This window comes from Pomacea canaliculata, linkage group LG1 (assembly GCF_003073045.1).
Source record: "Pomacea canaliculata isolate SZHN2017 linkage group LG1, ASM307304v1, whole genome shotgun sequence".
Lineage (NCBI taxonomy): Eukaryota > Metazoa > Mollusca > Gastropoda > Architaenioglossa > Ampullariidae > Pomacea > Pomacea canaliculata.
Window position 1 is genome coordinate 7,072,571 of NC_037590.1, and position 17,929 is coordinate 7,090,499.

At 42.2% G+C, this 17,929-nt stretch overlaps 3 protein-coding genes and 1 long non-coding RNA gene across 4 annotated transcripts; all 4 read left to right on the forward strand.

Annotated features, from left to right (window-relative positions):
* Positions 1-1,438: 1,438 nt before the first annotated feature.
* LOC112571798 lies at positions 1,439-5,271 on the forward strand. The gene is made up of 5 exons (XM_025251095.1): positions 1,439-2,309; positions 2,582-2,870; positions 3,229-3,306; positions 3,525-3,665; positions 4,037-5,271. Exons 1-5 carry the CDS (start codon positions 2,307-2,309, stop codon positions 4,294-4,296), a joined length of 771 nt encoding a protein of 256 aa, XP_025106880.1. The 5' UTR covers positions 1,439-2,306; the 3' UTR covers positions 4,297-5,271.
* A 1,709-nt stretch (positions 5,272-6,980) lies between these two features.
* On the forward strand, positions 6,981-8,362 carry LOC112574700. Its single transcript, XM_025255932.1, has 3 exons — positions 6,981-7,137; positions 7,469-7,724; positions 7,990-8,362. Exons 1-3 carry the CDS (start codon positions 7,132-7,134, stop codon positions 8,085-8,087), a joined length of 360 nt encoding a protein of 119 aa, XP_025111717.1. The 5' UTR covers positions 6,981-7,131; the 3' UTR covers positions 8,088-8,362.
* A 158-nt stretch (positions 8,363-8,520) lies between these two features.
* Positions 8,521-10,332, forward strand: LOC112574711. The gene is made up of 2 exons (XR_003101483.1): positions 8,521-8,772; positions 8,992-10,332. It is a non-coding gene; the product is annotated as an uncharacterized LOC112574711 (long non-coding RNA).
* Positions 10,333-10,949: 617 nt separating this feature from the next.
* Positions 10,950-16,825, forward strand: LOC112553653 (UDP-GalNAc:beta-1,3-N-acetylgalactosaminyltransferase 1-like). Its single transcript, XM_025221012.1, has 3 exons — positions 10,950-10,988; positions 11,080-11,322; positions 15,497-16,825. The coding sequence occupies exons 1-3, from the start codon at positions 10,950-10,952 to the stop codon at positions 16,571-16,573; spliced, it is 1,359 nt and encodes a 452-aa protein (XP_025076797.1). The 3' UTR covers positions 16,574-16,825.
* Positions 16,826-17,929: the final 1,104 nt, after the last annotated feature.

Sequence of the window (17,929 nt, forward strand, 5' to 3'; positions counted from 1 at the left end):
TTGAAACAAATATAAGATACGAACAAGAACTTGTAACAAATATTACATCTGAGCTTGTACAGAGCGGCACTCCAACTAAAACCAGGCTCAGAGCGCTTAACAAACACAAAGGACAGACTAAAATCCTGAGGTTCATAATCAGTTGTAGCCTAGGTGCTTAAAAGTAAAAGACCAAACCATCTTGAAAGCTTCTTTCCTTCCGCAGGTCGACGAAGACGCGGTCTCCGCGCCTTGTGGAACAAACTTCTCCGCAGCATGAGATGGCCGCGACGTCCACCCCAGTCACCTGTCACCTGCATGAACGACGTCGGCTACACGGTCGTGGCTCCTCCCCCTGATGTACAGAACCAGAGCGGCGACGACTGCCTGCAAAGTTCAAACAGGCTTGTCATTCCTAATGGTGGAATAGCTCACGATGCTGAAGACACTAAGGACTTCATCCTGAGTTCTGTCCCCTAAGTCTTCCTCTAAAACGAGAGAAAATGTCTCTCTGCACTTTTTTGTTGATCATCATCATTATCCTCCTCCTCCTCATCATCATCATCATCATTGCTGTAATTGTTGTTATAATTACAGATTCGCCAGTCTAGGAAACATAACTTACAAGAACAGGGTGAGGTTTTGGAACAACTACCAGTTTTTTTTTAATGAAACGATGCGCTCTTTTTTTTTTTCGAAAACCGTGAACGTGTTTAAAACCAATCCTTACATTTTTTGTTTGCTTAATCTAAATTTCTGACAGAGCCGTTACCTACATTCTTATCTGGCCAGTTTTCTCGCTTGTTTGAATGAAATTCGTTTTCCTTATTTACATCTGTTTTATTAACTTTTCATTCATTTTAGGCTAGTATTAAAATTCATATCCGGACAAACTGTTTCAGCAGTACAGAAGAACTACATTTATTTACAAATGTATTTATAAAACTGGCGAGCTTTCATTTTGTGTACATTAGAGCTGGTCTCTAAACACATGGACGTGGCAATTAAGACTGGTTGTGACGAAAGATAATTAATTCTCTGTACGCGTCTGACAAAGGGAGAGAACATGAACAAGACTAGTGACTGGGTTGTGAGATTGTGTGTGTGTGCGCGCGCGGGCGTGCGTGCACGTGTATGGTGGCTGGATGGAAAGAGATTTCAAAAAAGAGAGACAGAGAGCATAAAGGGAGGCATGCATGCGCGCATCCAGATGATATATTTTTTTCGAGGGAACGAGGTGTATGAAAATGCTTTTAATAAAGGTTTGAAAAAAGTGACTCAAAATAAATGAACTTTATTGGGTGAATGAAGATGACAGCAATGGCATGATAAATTTTTATATTTATGTAAATAAAAAAAAGATCACTGACAAGTGTGAGCGGCGAAAGAGAATCGGGTTTTATTGTTCTCTCGTTCTGTCACTCCTCTTGTTTCACTTTAAAAGAGAAGCGGTGGGGGTAGGAGACCCAGACAGACGTGGAGGAGATCGGTCCACAGCAAGGTGGAGGCGGAGGCAGCCGGGATGACATCGACCCAACTGAAGAAGGACACTCATAACCTGATCCGATGACGTGGTTGCGGCCCCACTCTCCCCTGGGGGGCAAACAGGACTAAGAAGAAGAGGTGGGAGTAACAGAAGCTTCTAGAAAGTATGACATCGACCGTTAGAATCCGGTTTACTGTTGACACAGTGAGGTGTTACTATAAATGTCTCGTGGGCCTGGGCCCTGTGACTTTAGAACTGGTAGACCCAAACAGCGAGCGAACGAATAGGTAAGAGAGATGAATAATGTGTATACAAAACTGTATAAATACATTCACAACTACTTCTGTATTCTGTGATAACCTGTCATGGACATTATCCGTTACTACAACAGAGTACCTAACACTTACTTCTCCAAGTTTGAGATTTCTGTCATTTCAAGGGATGGCATCGTGAATGAAGATGTGGGGAGGAAATGAGAGAACGACAGCTATGAGGCAGTGAAGGAAAGTCAGGTGGCTGGGACATGGTAATGATGGTAGATGACAAAGAACATTCGCGATTACATTCAGTAGAGGCAATAATCACGTGTCTTCTTGCTTCAAACCTTTGTAACAAAGCGAGAAAAATTGATTACTCGGGTGGCCCTGGCTGCTCGACATGAAAGTACATGCACACGGGTGGGAATCCCCGATGTTGATCATGTGGCTTTATAAAGCAGAGCCACAGTCGGCTTGCATGTCTTGAGGCCGGTGACGATCGTCTGCTGTGGTTCGACGATAAAATCCTCTGCTCAACACTGCTTCAGCTTCACACCAACGTCTACCTTCAGTCGTGGTCCACAATGGTAAGAATGATTGTCTTCTTCGCTCACTCAAAGCTTCTTCCTGTTCCTCTGTCTTCTATCGCTGTTCCTCTTTTTTAAACGTTCTTGATGCCCCTCTTCAGAAGATTGAGATGACCAGTCGCTTTTAGCATCCTTTTAAATCACTTTTGACAATTATGTTGGCGTTAGTTTAGTTGTTTTCCTTTTCTTTGTTCCCCTTTTTTCTTTGTGATGTGTCTGGAGGTACCTAACTACCTAGAAATATCATTCACTGGCGGGTCCATACTTTGCAGATCTTACCCTCGAGCTGCAGGACACACCTGGTGTGTCACCATATACACCTGGCAGTGTATGTGATGTTGTTATCGTTCAACACTGGGGTAACAGCGGCACCTGCACGTGGGGGGAAGTCCCGCAGCCCCAGCTGGGACAACTGCTACGGTCGGCACTGCGAGGTGGGGGAGTATTGTGGGTTGAACGAACCTTTCCTAAGTTGTCGTCCATGTACGCACATCGCAGTCTGGTGCAACAACACCAAATATGTCGAGGAGCATTTTTTCCCGTGTCTACAGACGTGCAAACGTAAGTCGATCATGATGATTGTTGGTAGTTACAACAACAACAGCAAAAAGCAAATTAGTAATAGTTATCTGTATCATACATGAAAAATTCTACACGCAAAACAAAAATCCAAAATACGAAAAGAAATGAACATTGCACCTTTCTCGAAGACGCAGCAACCACTACCCTGCACAGTGTCCCTCTACTTCCTTGGAAGTGAAGTGCTGGTCGATGACAGTTAATTAAAATTAGTTAATTATTTCATTATTATTTAATTATTTATTATTTAATTATTTCATGTTCTAGCGTGTATTCATTCGCTCTTCAAACATTGAAAACTTTGACTTCAAGGAAAGTCTCCATTTTTACTTTCTTGCAGTGCTTCTTCTTGAAAAAACGTTTTCCGGATTACTGAACAAAACATCCGAGCTGGAGGCCAGACTGAACGAACCGACAGGTGAGTGATTTTGAGGATGTGTCTCAAAGATGTGTGAACATGCAAGGCTGCTGGTGTATGTGTGGGTGAGTGAGGCTCGATCTGAATATTTATGGTACATATGAGAACACAAATTTAGTTTCTACTTCCTCGGAAAAGAATTCCGACACAAGAAAATTAAATGTAAAACGGAAATCTCAAATGCGGATGGTTAGAGAATCAAAATCATTCTTTTTCAGAAGATAACACTATCCTCAAGATTGCGGTTGGGTGCACAGGGCTGATGGCACTTATTGCACTGTTTGCTGTTGTCTTGGCATGTGTGACTGGAAGAAAACCTTACCGCCAGCTGCAGCATCCTCAGATGACAGCTATCGCACGTGAGTGGTTCTCCTTCAAGCAAAACTCATAAAGATGGCGCTGCTTACATACACACAGAGCTGAAGAGAGTCGGACAGTGTGCGTGGGTCATAATCTTGTCAGACACGTGAATGTGGGAGCATGTTGACGACAAAGACGACGACGACGACGACGAACAAGCAGACCAGCAGATGAAATATTGAACCTCGTCTTTTCTATCTGACGATGCCTTTTCTGTCATCCATCATCAATTACGACATTATATCGTGACGTCATATCATCATCAATGTGCTGGTTGGAAAAAGTACGACACGAACATTTGTAACCTTGACGACAACTGCTCGTTATTTTTCTGGGGAAAACCGTTTATAAGTCTTTCTGTCTTCACCAGCGCCTGCCAGGAAGTCTGTGGTATTGCTGTTCAGCAAACATCTGTGCAGCATGACACGATGTTGTTGTCACAGACAGCCAGACATCCACCTGAACTCTCGCGGCCAACCATACGGCCTCGCTGAGACGGCCATCAGAGAAACCATCGACGACGACGACAGAAGCTCCAACATGGTCATCCCTGGTGGCGGAACGGCCCATCAGCCTCAGGACGCCAGGGATTTCAACACAGACTCATCTCTTCTACATTTCTCTGTATGAACTCTCAAAAAAAAAGTAAATTTCTCAACATTTACTAATGATCTGGTGTCCTCCATTTATTTCTTTAAATAGGGCACACATGCAATGTCTCGGACACGTTCACTAAAAATACTCCCTTTATTGTCATGAAGATGGGAGTTGACTAGGGTTTACACAGCTTGGTGTGTGGGTATGCTTGGAGAAAACCTCCAGTAACTTTTGTTCCCTCCACAAACTTGGATCTGTCTGTGTGCACATTGTGTGCTTTTGTGTTCTTCACTCACCTGCATTTGGACTGATATTTATTATATAAAACAGCTCATCTGATCACGCGCCGATATCGTATGTCCACATTATACGGTCAGACTAAGTTGTATGTTGGCGAGACAAGAAGTTGGTCGCTTGGATGTCAACCCAGATATCATTTAAACATTATATAAATGTTTACAAATAACCCCGTGTAGACTTTATAGAATGTTTAAATTGTATCAGGGAAGAACTATGTAACTTAATGTGAACATGTCACATGTAGAACGATTTGATGTGAACACTTAAAACACAATACCTAGCTGTCTACAGAAGGTTGTTTGTTTATTTGTTTGAGTTGTACGCCTTGCTAGAAAATAAGGCTAGATCACGGAAAATACCAAGAAGAGCCAGTATGAGATAATGTGTATAATTATGTTGTTAACACTTGAAAGACATGTTTATATGCTTTAGAGGATGCAGAGGATGTCTACACGTAAGAATGCTTTGTGTAAACATTTGTATACAATTGTATATATTTGAAGTTTATCAATGTGCTTGGCCGGGCTTAGGTGAACGTTGTGTGAGCAGAGTTTGGGCAAAAGTACATGAAATGTATCTGAATAATCTGTGTAAATACATGTGACAATGGTTGCTTTTGTAACATGCTGCATGTTTGGTCTCTGGTCATCTATCTGAGTGCTGACTTTGTGGACTAAAAAATGTAATAAAATACTGAATTAAAATAAATAATGTAATGTGTTGAATGGATGAGCGACAGAGAAATGGATGAATGAAGTGTTTATACTTTGCTTCTTCGACAATTTGAGACATCTATGTCTCAACTCCTCATTTTCGACTGTCTGACACAACTGCATCGCCATCAAACAATGTCCGACAATTTCACGAATTTCTTCTCTCCATCAATAACAATCTGATGTATCTCACTCTCTCCATCAAAGACAATGTTGGGAGGCCTGACTTGTCCGCACTTTTGCAAAAACATTCATAAGAAAGATAACATCAATAAGGCAAAAAAAGACAACAAAACAAAAAAAAACAAAACAAAAAAACACACACACATATGACATATGACGCATTTGTTGATGGCTACGTTTTTATTGCACTTTAGTTGAACATTGTGAAGGCGGCTGAAGATATCTCCTTACTCTATTTCAAAGATCGTGGTATTTCTAAGGTAGGGTTTTCAATAGTATTTATTGAATTACAAGTCTGGCACGTATATCACATACATAAATGCATCAGCGATTCCTTCTTTTGGAGCTTCATTAAAAATGGTTAGTTACCAGTTTCAAGGACTGCACGCTATTCTAAGAATGTTTCTTTGTAACCTCACATACTAATATATGATCATGTCTCACAAATGTGTACGTGACGGTTCTATAACAAAACAGCCAGTCATACATAGTGACTCATCCGTTTATTGAGACCTGAAATATTTTCCTAGAAATATATGGAAACACCCCAATATAGATGCTAGTCGTCTGAAGGTAAACATCGTCATACAGTTTCCAGGTGTGCATGAGAACACCTGACGGCGCTTACCCACCTAAACATCCTCCAGCCCCACCCCGTCAACAGTATGCGAGTCTCATGTACAGTTTGCAGAACTGGTGCTGGGTGGATGAGGTGTTCCTAAACGTGTACCCGGCATTATGTAAGAGCTCAAGCCTTCACCTGGAGATGAATGAATCAACTCGAGCTTAAGCCTTTCTATTCAACCCTCCTTGCGAGCGTGTTTGTTTGTCTGTGCGGGCATCATATGCATGCCTGTGTAAGAACTGCTCACCGCATGTTCATAAGCCGTTATCAGCAGCATCAGCTGCAAGCCTCATGTTCTGTTCGGCTTGATGTTTTTAAAAATATAAATAATAAGAACGAGAGGTTATCGGCATGAACGTTGATTCAGCACAAGAAATCCCGAAATTAGTAAGCTAAAAAAAAAAAGTGTGTGTGTGAGAGAGAGAGAACTTTCCAGGAGCTCCAGTAACTGGTGACATCATTTGACTCACCACTCACTGAACGATTGACTAGTGTTTGTGCCTCCATCTTCCTCTCCGTTTTATTTCTTGCCTATCAATGTATTTTCCTCCATATCTACTCCTCCAACCACACTGCGGACACATTTGATTTCAGAAAGCAAATAAGAGTGAGAGAAGAACGACTATACAGCTGACTAAAACCTTATCAAGTTATCAAGCTAATTGTAATTATGACAATTTGACCATTTGAAGTTATTCTTTCTTGATCGCCTGTAATTCTAGTCACGATAGGAATTTTCTCACTAAACTTTCAAAACAATTACCTGGCGATTATAAGGTTAAAGAACCTAGAGACGAGAATTTAGTCAGTTCTAAATAAAGATTATCGTGGATCGAGGTCTCGTCATTGAGGAAAAAACGGAAAATTCCGAAATTACACCGATGACACACCTACGCAGTCCTTGATGACGATAATTTCTCAAGCAAACAGGTAAACAACTATATAATCACTATGGCACTAGGTGGACCAGCAGCAGGCGGACCACTCACACCGACTGAGCACTACGTGGCGGAGGTTCAATCACACGATTTCTTCCAGCTTTAGAAGATGGAGGTCAGTGATTTATTAGGAAATTTGTTTGTAAATTTGACTCAAAATCCTTTTTAACATGATTGTCTCTGCATACATGAATGAGCATGAAAGTTTCTTTTCTTCTTGTGCTTTTCGGTCAGTTTACACATGAATGAGCATGAAAGCCTCTTCTTTGTGACTTGCTGTAACCCACGGGTATATATATAGAAAGGTAGTCCAGCGCTGTAACCACACTCGTTTTGTTTCAGATTATGTCTGATTTACTGGAAATAGTTGTGGGTTGATAGCTGTAGCAATCATAGTGTAGTGTAGCTATGGGTATTCACACTCACGCCTGGTTGCATGCATACAGGTGTCACTGATAGATACGAAGCCCTCGCACCTGGTGGTGGTGCTCCTGGTGCTGACGGCACTGCAGCACTGCGTGGCGCAGGATGAGACTCCGACATTCAGCAACTGCTACGGGCGGCAGTGTGAAGTTGGAGAGTTTTGTAGTCAAAGTGAACCTTTCCACGGCTGTCGCTTGTGTACCGAGGTGTCTGTCTGGTGCACGCAAAATATCAGTCATGTCAGAGAGAAGTTCTCTACCTGTCTGACTGTTTGTGAACGTAAGTCTTCTTCGCTTCTGTCCAGAAATGAATGAAATAGCGGGATGGAGAGAGAAGTGAGACAAACATTGACCAACATATTCACCCTGATGTTCGTAAGCAAACAAAGAAGAAATATGAGAAATAAAGGAAGGTAGCAGTCCCGAGGTATCACCGCCATACATCATCGTCCTCATTGTCATCATTTCATGGACTGGCTCTGTGCTCGCAATCATTTGTGCTTGTACATTTTTTTTAAAGCTTTACTTTCTGCTCTCTGTTCCAGTTTTACTTGCAAAACGTGACATCAAGACTATGCAAAGTGAGGATGGGAGAGATGAAAGAGAGCATAAGACACCTCGAATATACAAGGTTGGCAAATAAAATCAAAATCCGCTTTTAAGGACAATTAAACTATTTGTTTTTGGGTGTCGAATATCTTATCCTCGTCTTCGCCTTACAGCAAAGAGCATGCTAAAACTGTCAACTGTGTGTTACTGGGTGGATGGGTAGGGGAGTGCTGATCCTGGCACCACGGGTTATTGTGTGGAAAGACCTACTAGCTTGTCAAACGTTTAGATATGATTATCTATAATCTCACATCGGAAATTCCCGCAGTGCATAATGATGCGTTAAGCGACTCGCCCTGTATCCGGATGTTTACCGTGACTGCTCTCCAGGACACAATCACTGCTGTAGTAAACTCTGCATAGGTCACTTAATGACCTCGTGCTTGTCACAGTTTGATTTTGACTTCCTTCTGTAAGACTCCTCTGACAGGGCAGCTCTATACAAGTGCACTCTTATCATTGTCATGCGCTTTGAGTCCGGCTGATGTTGGAGAAAGGCGCTATATGAATTTCATTATCATTATTCACTGTCCACACTATGAATGTGCATGTTCCTCATACTGTGCATGTGCATGTTCATTGTTCACACCTGTAGGCAGACTGAACTTCGGGCTATCAATAGCTGCATACATTCTTCCGGTTGTCGGCCTCATCTTGGATGTGCTGGTGGACGAAACGGGGACATGGCATTCACCTGAATCAACCACAGCAGACGGCATGTAAGAATTATTTTTTTTTAATGATAATAACTTTCAAGGGAACAATTAATTCACCTCTCCACCCGCCATCTCACTTTGGGCTAAATCTTACGACCAACATTGGGAATGTCTTTTAACTTTCGCAGATTATGCTGACTTCTTTTGGGTGCCCCCATAGTTTGGAATTTATTTACAGTTATGTATGGTCATGTTCAGTGTACATCTTGACTTTGTACACAGCTGTCAAGAGAACATCCCTGAAACGCGCGCTGAAGTCTCTGTGCTGTCAACCGTGTCCTCCCCACTGCACCCGACGACGAGACCACGCCCACCAACCCGTGTGCGACCCTGAAGCCCCGTCTGTCACCTATGACCTCGTTCCTTCATCCCAGAGCAGTGCAACGACAGCGGCACAGCAGCAACAGCAGCAACAGCAGCAGCGAATCCGGCAGCAGAAGTAGCCTCGCTGTCAGCTGAACAGAAAGATGGGGAGTTTGGGGTGTGGAGGAGGAAGGATGGAGACGGAAGCAGAAAGACTGCAGAGATTGCAGGACTGAAGTCAAGTTTAATAACCACAGTGATATCGCGTGTGGTGACATTCGGCAGGTTCGCGAGTGTGTGCGAGGACATGACATTTTCATTATTTTTGTTTTGTTTATTCATTGTTACTCCCCGAGGCAGCAACACCACCTCCAGCGGACCCGGTATATGGCAGCACCCCGTCAGTTGGGCCCAGGTGGTTCCCACGTCCTTTGCCTCGCTCTCTACTGTTCTTTTCCAAGTCTGCTTTGGTCTCCCAACTCTCCTCTTCCCCTGAGGATTCCAGTCAAGTGCCTGCGTGGCAATGGTGTCAGCTGGTTTGTGCAGTGTATGTCCTATCCAGCTCCAGTTGTGCTTTGTGATGTCTTGTGGCATTCTGGTTGAATCTTTTCCACAGGCAGCTGTTGATCTTTTCAGGCCATCTTATTCCCAGAATATGGCGTAGGCATCGGTTGGCAAAGCTCTAGAGCTTGTTGTTGATGGTGTTTATTTTTTTATTATTTAAAAAATCATATTTCATTGAACTGGCCAGTCACTTTAGTTCATATTTTCATTAAGTTGCCTAGTATTTTTGTTCACCCTTCGACTAACCAGCCAGTCATGTTTATTAATATTTCAGTAGACTGGCCAGTCACTGCTGACAATCCGATGAACAAACAATTCATTTTTGTGCGCTGTTCGATGAACTGGTCAGTTATTTCTGTTTACATTTCCAGGTTGCCAGTCATTTTCATTTAAATGTCGATGTTATTTTTTGTCCCATAAATATCGCCAGTGTGGAAGTAGATCTTTCCTATTTATCATTATTTGGAACTGTCTTCAAGCTTTTTTTCTGTCATGGCCTTTACCCGAAGGATTTTTCACGTATGAATGCAGTTTATGATTCTTGTTTACCTTTCTCTGCAAGATGGTGAGTGAATGAATGAATCTATCATTGTTGTTTTATCCTTAATGCTCATGATTGAAAGTAAAGTGAACAAGAATTATTATTATTATTTCATTTTGTTGTCTTTTTTCAAAAAATAAATAATTCGAAAGGAAGCTCTATACTTCTTCAAAAGGAAGTTTGTCTCGTGATGCAAAGTGTTGTTGACAGCTACTCTATCTCTATCGCACAGGCACTACAACCACTTGACATTTGGAACTGGAATGGCAACTGTGCTAGTTAACACATCTATGTAAATATATTTTTATGTTAATCATGGGCCATAGCTTACACTGAATAAAGTCAGTCAAGTCTCTCTCACACACACACACTTATTTTTAATGCCTGATGCCTTACTGGATTCACGGAGCATCCTCCCTGACCAGCTTCGCGAGGAGAAATGTTGTCTATACATAGAGGACAGGAGAGAAAACATTGATCGTAGGTTTCACCATCAGGTGTATTGTGTGTCGTGAGTAATTAACTGCATCTCCTTGACTGTTCTAACATTAACAAACCATAGGACACTTGCTGAACGGTCCATAAATTAACGAGATTTAGTTTGTAAAACTGCGAAGAAGGGCGTTAAGTGAAGATGGTGAGGAGCTGATAAAAACGGACATGAACCTCAGAGAGGAAGATACAACAATGAACAAATCTTTATTAACGAGGGTGACAGAATAATTTTGTTAAATTTTAGTCAGGTTAGTAGTAGTAGACCACTGAATCACCCATGACTGTGGAAGTATTGGACTCTAATTCTGTATTTAAGGTAACTGTCTCCATTGAGCGGCCATCTTGAATAAGATAGAAAAAAAAAAAACAATGAAGGATTAAGATTATGCGAAATCACCATGATTTAGAACGCAATTCAGTATGGTCACAACATTCAGCAAATCCCTAATAATGGTGGAAAACCAGGATTCTTCTTCATCATATGCCAGGCAGCATCAGGCCTTGCACATCATGAACCTCAGTCCCGACAGCTACTCCGTCTTCACTGTTCCTTTAGTCCACGTCACACGGAGGACAATGTCATCGATTTCACTCTCACACGTGTGACCGAAAAAGTAGCCATTGGACTAGAGATCCTTAGTGAAGCATCTGTAAATTATGAATCTTCTAAAGGCAAGCACCTACATGTAAATTATTTGCTGAGAGCACATGGGTCGACTTTACAAGTTCCTGGGTCCTGAAAATGCAACTTATGTGTTGTGCTTGAGGACGACTTGCTTGACGACTCTTGGCTGTGAAAAGTTGGGAGTTTTTTTTTTTTAATTTTTTTTTTTGTTTTGTTTGTTTGTTTTGTTTTTGGTTTTTTTTTTTTTGTTTTTTTTTTTTTTGAGGGAGGAGGGGGCTCTGGCTGACACATCTGAATTCCAAAAGAACGAAAGATATATTTGTTATAACATAAGAATGCTCTTGTTGTTTCACACAGCGCTTCTAGAACATGTTTAAATTGAAATGCAATTACAGTCACAACTGGAGGAGACGACGATGAGAATAGAGAGGTAATCTTGTATAGACTTCTGTTTTTGAGTATTGAGTTTTATATGTAACTGAGAATACATGTATTTCATCCTCAAGAACGGAAATAGACACGAGAAATAAAACGGATATTGAAGGTGCCCTTCGAGGATTTTTTGTTGTTGTTGTTGGTGTGGAATGGCTTAAAAAGCGTCCTGGAGGCTCCAACGTGATGTCTTACAATTTTTGGCTTTTTCCAGAAATCAAGTACACACTTTGAGGGATGACCTGCACAAGCGCGGTGGCGAGGTCATCACAGAAGTGAAAGAAGTTCATGTTCCCCTGCTTTTGTTAAATATCACCTCTTCGTTTAAGGTTTCGGGGATGAAATGAAGGGAAATTTTAGTAAGATATTAATGTTTAACACGCGCAAGTTACAAGTCCACAGAAAAAGTCAACAGTTTAAATTATTATTATTTTTTTTTTAAACCTACCGTCGTAGAAGCCGGGCAGTCATGCAGCCACTTCGTGGCGGCTAACCTTTGTGCACCTTGTCAGCTCATCTGTTGCAGGTGAATGATGATACTATCAGAGGAAACTTAAGGCCAACAGTAGCGGCATGTTCTGTAATCTACCTGATGAAGGGGTGGATGCACAAAAAGGCACTTGCCAGCAGCTGCGTGGCGATCTCCAAGCAGTAAACTTCTGCTAAAATACAACTATTTCACTTGATTGTTTCGCACTAACGTGCTGTGCATCTGGTCCCTGGTCGCCACCAGGTGACACGCAAAAAACAGACACAAAGAGTGTGTGAGTGGACGGGAAAGAAAGAAAAGAGAAAGAAAAAAAATCTTGTTCTTTCAATCAGGTAGCAGTCGCACAGCGGCCACAAAGTCGAAGCTGGACTAAACTTCAAAACAGACAGACAACCTTTCACTTCCAGCCTCTTCTACACGGTAAAGATGCACAGGTAGGATCTCAGTCCTGTAAAGAACTTTGCGGTGGCAGGTCTCCTAAACGATTTGTGAATTAAACCCAAGTCCGTCCAGTGAACTTCTTGATGGTCGTGAGTGAAAATTCGACTTGTCTGAAATAGAACCTTCTGAGCTGGCAATGATTAAAAGCTAGCAATTATTCACCATTTAAGATCACTACTGCTGAAAGGCTAAATAAAGACTAGGCATGATTTAAATCGAGATGAGAAGAAATATGTGGTCAGTCTAAATATGCTATAATTTTGACTGATTTTGTGATTTTATTAGTGTATTTTTAAAACGGCGAGGAATGAATCATGGCAACATCTTTCGATTTTTCTTTGAATTTTCGGACACGTTTAGCTTTAAATGTCTCGATACATAATTTATTTCAAAAAAAAAATTATTTCTTTCTTTCTCGCTTAAGTTTCGTAATGCTAATTTGAGATGATTATGCGTGTAATTTGCGGTTATGAGTTATGCCTATGTTTTTGCTCATCTACGATAACAATGGCAGAGTTTAGTTCACGATAAAAGCTAAAGATGTAATCAACATCAAGAATTTTCTGTAAAATTTTGAGTTTTATACACACACACACAGCCTTCTTCTCTTCCTTCCCCACTCCTTTTAGCCTCATACCTCGGGCCTTCTCGTGACCTGAATGAACCCTACCCAGGAGTCTACAGTGGAAACGGTGCTTGGTTTCCAGACCAGGGGACTTTCGGGAGCAGCTAGGAAAAGTTATTTATAGTCTTAAGGGATTTTGCCTGGGTGCGATGCCCCGAACTGTTTGCCTTTCTTCCAGGCTTTGATGCTGTTTGCAGAACCGGTTCCAGCTTAGATAGCAGGGCGCCATTCGTCTACACCTGCGCCTCGCGGACGAACGCAGAAATTTTATCTTCCTTTCCCTTCCTTTGGTGTCGAAGACAGAAGAATCCTTACCCTGGCAGATGGCCAACTCACAAAAAAAAAAAAAAAAAAAAAAATCACTTAGTCATTACATCGGCTAAGTAGACGGACTTGGACTAAGGTTTGAAAGAAAATTGTTTTTGAAACTTTTCCCTCGGCTCTGACTCAGGACCAAGGTTTACCCGAGTCTTAACATCCGGGTTCGGAGCTACCCTCGTTTTGAAAGTAGTGCGGTCAGTGCATGCAGACACTTGGCTGCAATGACAAAGGTGGAAGGGCGCGGAACGAGATTCCCAGTGTGGATGTCTGTTTGTGTGAAACCTCGTGCCTGATCCATCCCAGCATGCATGAGTTAGGATGACGGTGCATGAAGTAATTTCGAAATGACCACAAGGCTGGATGGAGGTAAGCGGTGGCCTGACTTTTGTACCTGCCTGCTGGCGGGTGCTGCGAACTTTCAATTTTACATGCAACTCTCCCTGTGATCTTTGCATGTTTACTGGATGCTTTTGTGTCGGACATATTTTCACGCTTCTGTAGATGGCGCTAACACTAGATTCCAAGAACTATACTGACAGGATGCTTCATGTGCACTGCGCCTTGGTATACTAAGGGAGGAGTGAGGAGGGAGGGATGAACCTAGGCAAAGTATAAAGCCATCGAGGGTTTATCGTGTCCAGTTCACAAGGAGATGCGAGGGGAGCATGGCAGTGTGTTGACATCACATCAAGACAGGCTAAAACTTCCAAACTACATTTGAAATTCATAGGGTAGTGATGGGTGGGGAAGAGGAGTTAGTGCTTGGGAGTGAATATTGAAACTAAACTAGATTTTCGTTTCAGTATATTACTTTACGACTGTGAATTTTTTTTCGTCCACCCATTTTGTCGATCACAGCAGTCTTCTTCAAGTACAGTAGATGTTTGTGATCATGGAATCTCAGACGTTTACTCTCGATGCAAAGTCTTCTTGGTGTCTTCTCTTCTATGTAAATAATTAAATAAAAAGTAAACAGAGCACAGAATTTTCGATGAAAGTAATTTGTTCACAAAATCTGAAGATATAAGAAGGACATCTTACAGGAAAGAAATTCGGTTACAATTTTTATTCTTTCTGTATTTGTTGTGTTTGATTCTTTTGTAAATGTAATTCTATTTGAGATTATAATCCTTTAATGAAAGACAAAGGAAGGACGGGGTGGACAGATAAACGAACATGTATAAATAAGCAAACATGCTAACAAAAACGCCATCATATCTGTAAAACTGTCCGTAAATTGTAATGGGACTAAACGAAGATTAAATTACTTTCATTTTTCTCCTTTCTTTTTTACACTCTTCAGACACCAATATTAGTTTCCTTATTCTGTCAGTAATTATTTTATAATTCCGTGTTTGAACTTTGATTTTACTTTTTATTCTTTTCTGCGTCATATCTGTTCAAGAGGTTGAAAGAAAAGCAGCTTTTGGTGTATAGGAAAAAAAAAAAGAATTAAAGACTGTATATGCTGTTTCTTCTCTCATGCTGGTAGCGACGACGAAAAGCAACGACCAGAAAATTCTTTATAATGGAAGCCAAAAATACAATAGAATAATACGATTTCTGAAGAATTCCTTGAAATTTTCAGTAGTTTGATTGATGTTTCAGATTATCCTGAAAGTAAAAGCAAAATACAATACAATCATATAATCAAATGTCATAAACAGCCTTCATTTAACAAATTCTCTTGAATGTGGCTTGATTGATGTTCCAGATGTTGCCTGAAACCGCGGCTGTTAGTACTCACGATACTGATGGTTGTGGTGGTGGTCTTGGCTGCAGTCAACCTTTACTTAAACTTGAGGAAACAGCCTTTTATGGGGACGTTCCCGGGCCACAATTTCCCTGCCTTTCACCATTTTCCAGAAACAAAAACGACAAGGACACTAGCACCGAAAAGCCACACCACAACGCCGCCAAAGCCGCCCAAACCGCCAAAGCCGTCGACACCCAAACCTACGCCGAGGCCAAAGAGAATCCCGAAAGTTCCCGATAGACAAGCAGCTTCTGAACGCGGCGGCACAGATCCGCTTCAGTCTCGTGCCTCCCGTCCAGTCATTCCTAAACGATCCCTACTTCCAGATTGCCAGATCCGGGCAAGCATACTACAATCACTTTCGCCCTAAGGTCTTGATCAGTCCCTCGAAGGTGTGCTCTACCGCCAAGAAGGGATCACCATTGCAGCCCTTCCTGATGATTCTCGTGCTGTCCAGTTACAGATGCAGAGCCAAATTCGAAAGGCTGGCCATCAGGGCCACGTACGGATCCGTGGCCGAAGGAAACGCCTGGCCAAACAAAGAAGTGCCCGAGTCCGTCGGCCTCGTCTTTTTGTTGGGCAAACCGCCGACGGTGAAGGCCCGTCGCCGACTGACCGCTGAGAGCCAACAATACGGTGATGTCATGATCGGGGACTTCACCGATACCTACGCCAACCTGACACTGAAGGTTCTGTTTGGGCTTCGGTGGATGGTGGAAGCGTGCCCGCACGTGCAATACGTCCTGAAAATCGACGACGACACCTTCGTGAACATCCCACTGCTGCTGGCCTTTCTGCTTCACGGCGAAGACAACGCTATGTACGGACATGTCTACTTCTCCTCTCGAGTGTTCCGCGGAGGTAAATGGGCCGTCCCCAACAATGTGTACCCTCTGGGCCTCTACCCTCCATACTTGTCTGGCACTGCCTACGTGGCTTCCATGGACGCCGTCAAGAAGGTGGTGGATGCCTCCGTCCATGTGCCCATGCTCCCCGTGGAAGATGCCCACGTCACGGGTATACTTCCTATCGTGGCCGACGTACGGCGTATCTCCACCTACGGCTTCACGCACGTGCTGGACCACAAGCCAGACTTCTGTGAGTTCATGCTCAACAAACGCCTCGTGGGTAACCGAATGAGAAAGAAGGACAAGATCCATGCGTGGAATTTGATGAAGATTGCTGACCGGAGACATTGCTCCATGCAATGATTGCTGGGGTGTGCCTGGCTGTCCGTGCAAGGATATTTCCCAAACAATAATAAATATTTTGGCAGGGTTTGTCTCCCATCTTGTGTGAGTGATTATGTGTGTGTGTGAGAGAGAGAGAATAAAGAAAAGTCAGAAACCTTGTTCACAAGCTTCAGGTCTTGACTTTTATTTTCATCTTTAAAACTCTCATCAGCTGTGAACCATTTATCATACCGTCCTGTGATGTAGAATAAAATTCGTCTACTTTTGCAGGAACTAACATGTTTCGTTTACATTATTGTCATCATTAGGCTTTCACGAACTACTATCTAGTTTCTCTTCTTCAGTCCTATTAATTCACGTTTGAGGTTTCACGAGTAAGCTGGAGTGAGCATGAATCTGATGCTTTGAGTGCGGATTGTTTGTGTGTCTTCGATTGCGTGCGTATATATGAGTGCATGTATGTGATAGTCCTGCACACATTAAATGGGGAGAAGATCGACACTCCTGAAATTTATGTCGTGTGTGTGTGCGTGACAAACAGGCAGGCGTGCAAACAGGGAACATGTAATTGCAAAAGTCAAGAACGTACTGACAAGGACTAAATGAGCGTTGTCTATTCTCGTCCCTGCCAGCAAAAGCTCATCACCATACGCATGCAAATTTTCATCTACAACTTGTTTTATTGTGTATTTTAAGAGTGGTAATGAACTTGTGTATATGTGCATGCGCAGACCATGCCAAAATGGTCATTCCATCCCAGACATAGGGACATGCGACACCTGCGGACAGTCAGGGTAGAGGACAGGTAGGCTGGGATGTACACGTTGCAAAAGTGTTGAAACACTGTTTCTAAACTACCGCTTTAAGAATTAATAAAGGCTTGTTTTAAAGTTGATAATTTTATTCGTAGAAGACCAACATTGGATATTGGGGAATTTCTTCGACTTTCTGGCACCAAGCGCATCCGACGCGAAAATGATAACCCTAACTATATAGTAACCACACATCCGTCTACCCACCACGCCGCCTACTCCATTAGGCCTGGGATTTGCATATTGCACAACAAAATTTGATTTCTCTACTTTGCTTTGGCATTCTTTCCCCTGAAATTTGTTTGCACGAAAAAGGAAGCAAATTATAAATAAATAATACTGACCAAGGCTGGGTCACTTCCATAGCCGTGGGCTCGTGTACCCTTCTCGTCAGGCCTGGGTACATGGAGGTCCGCCAAAGGAATATACATGTCCGTGGATACATGAAATGAATAAATGAATTATAACGGATTTTCGCCTGTTAGATAAGGCTTAGGACATTTTTGCAGACAACCATTAAGTCTACTATTCGATTCCGTTTGCATTTACATCCAAGTACATT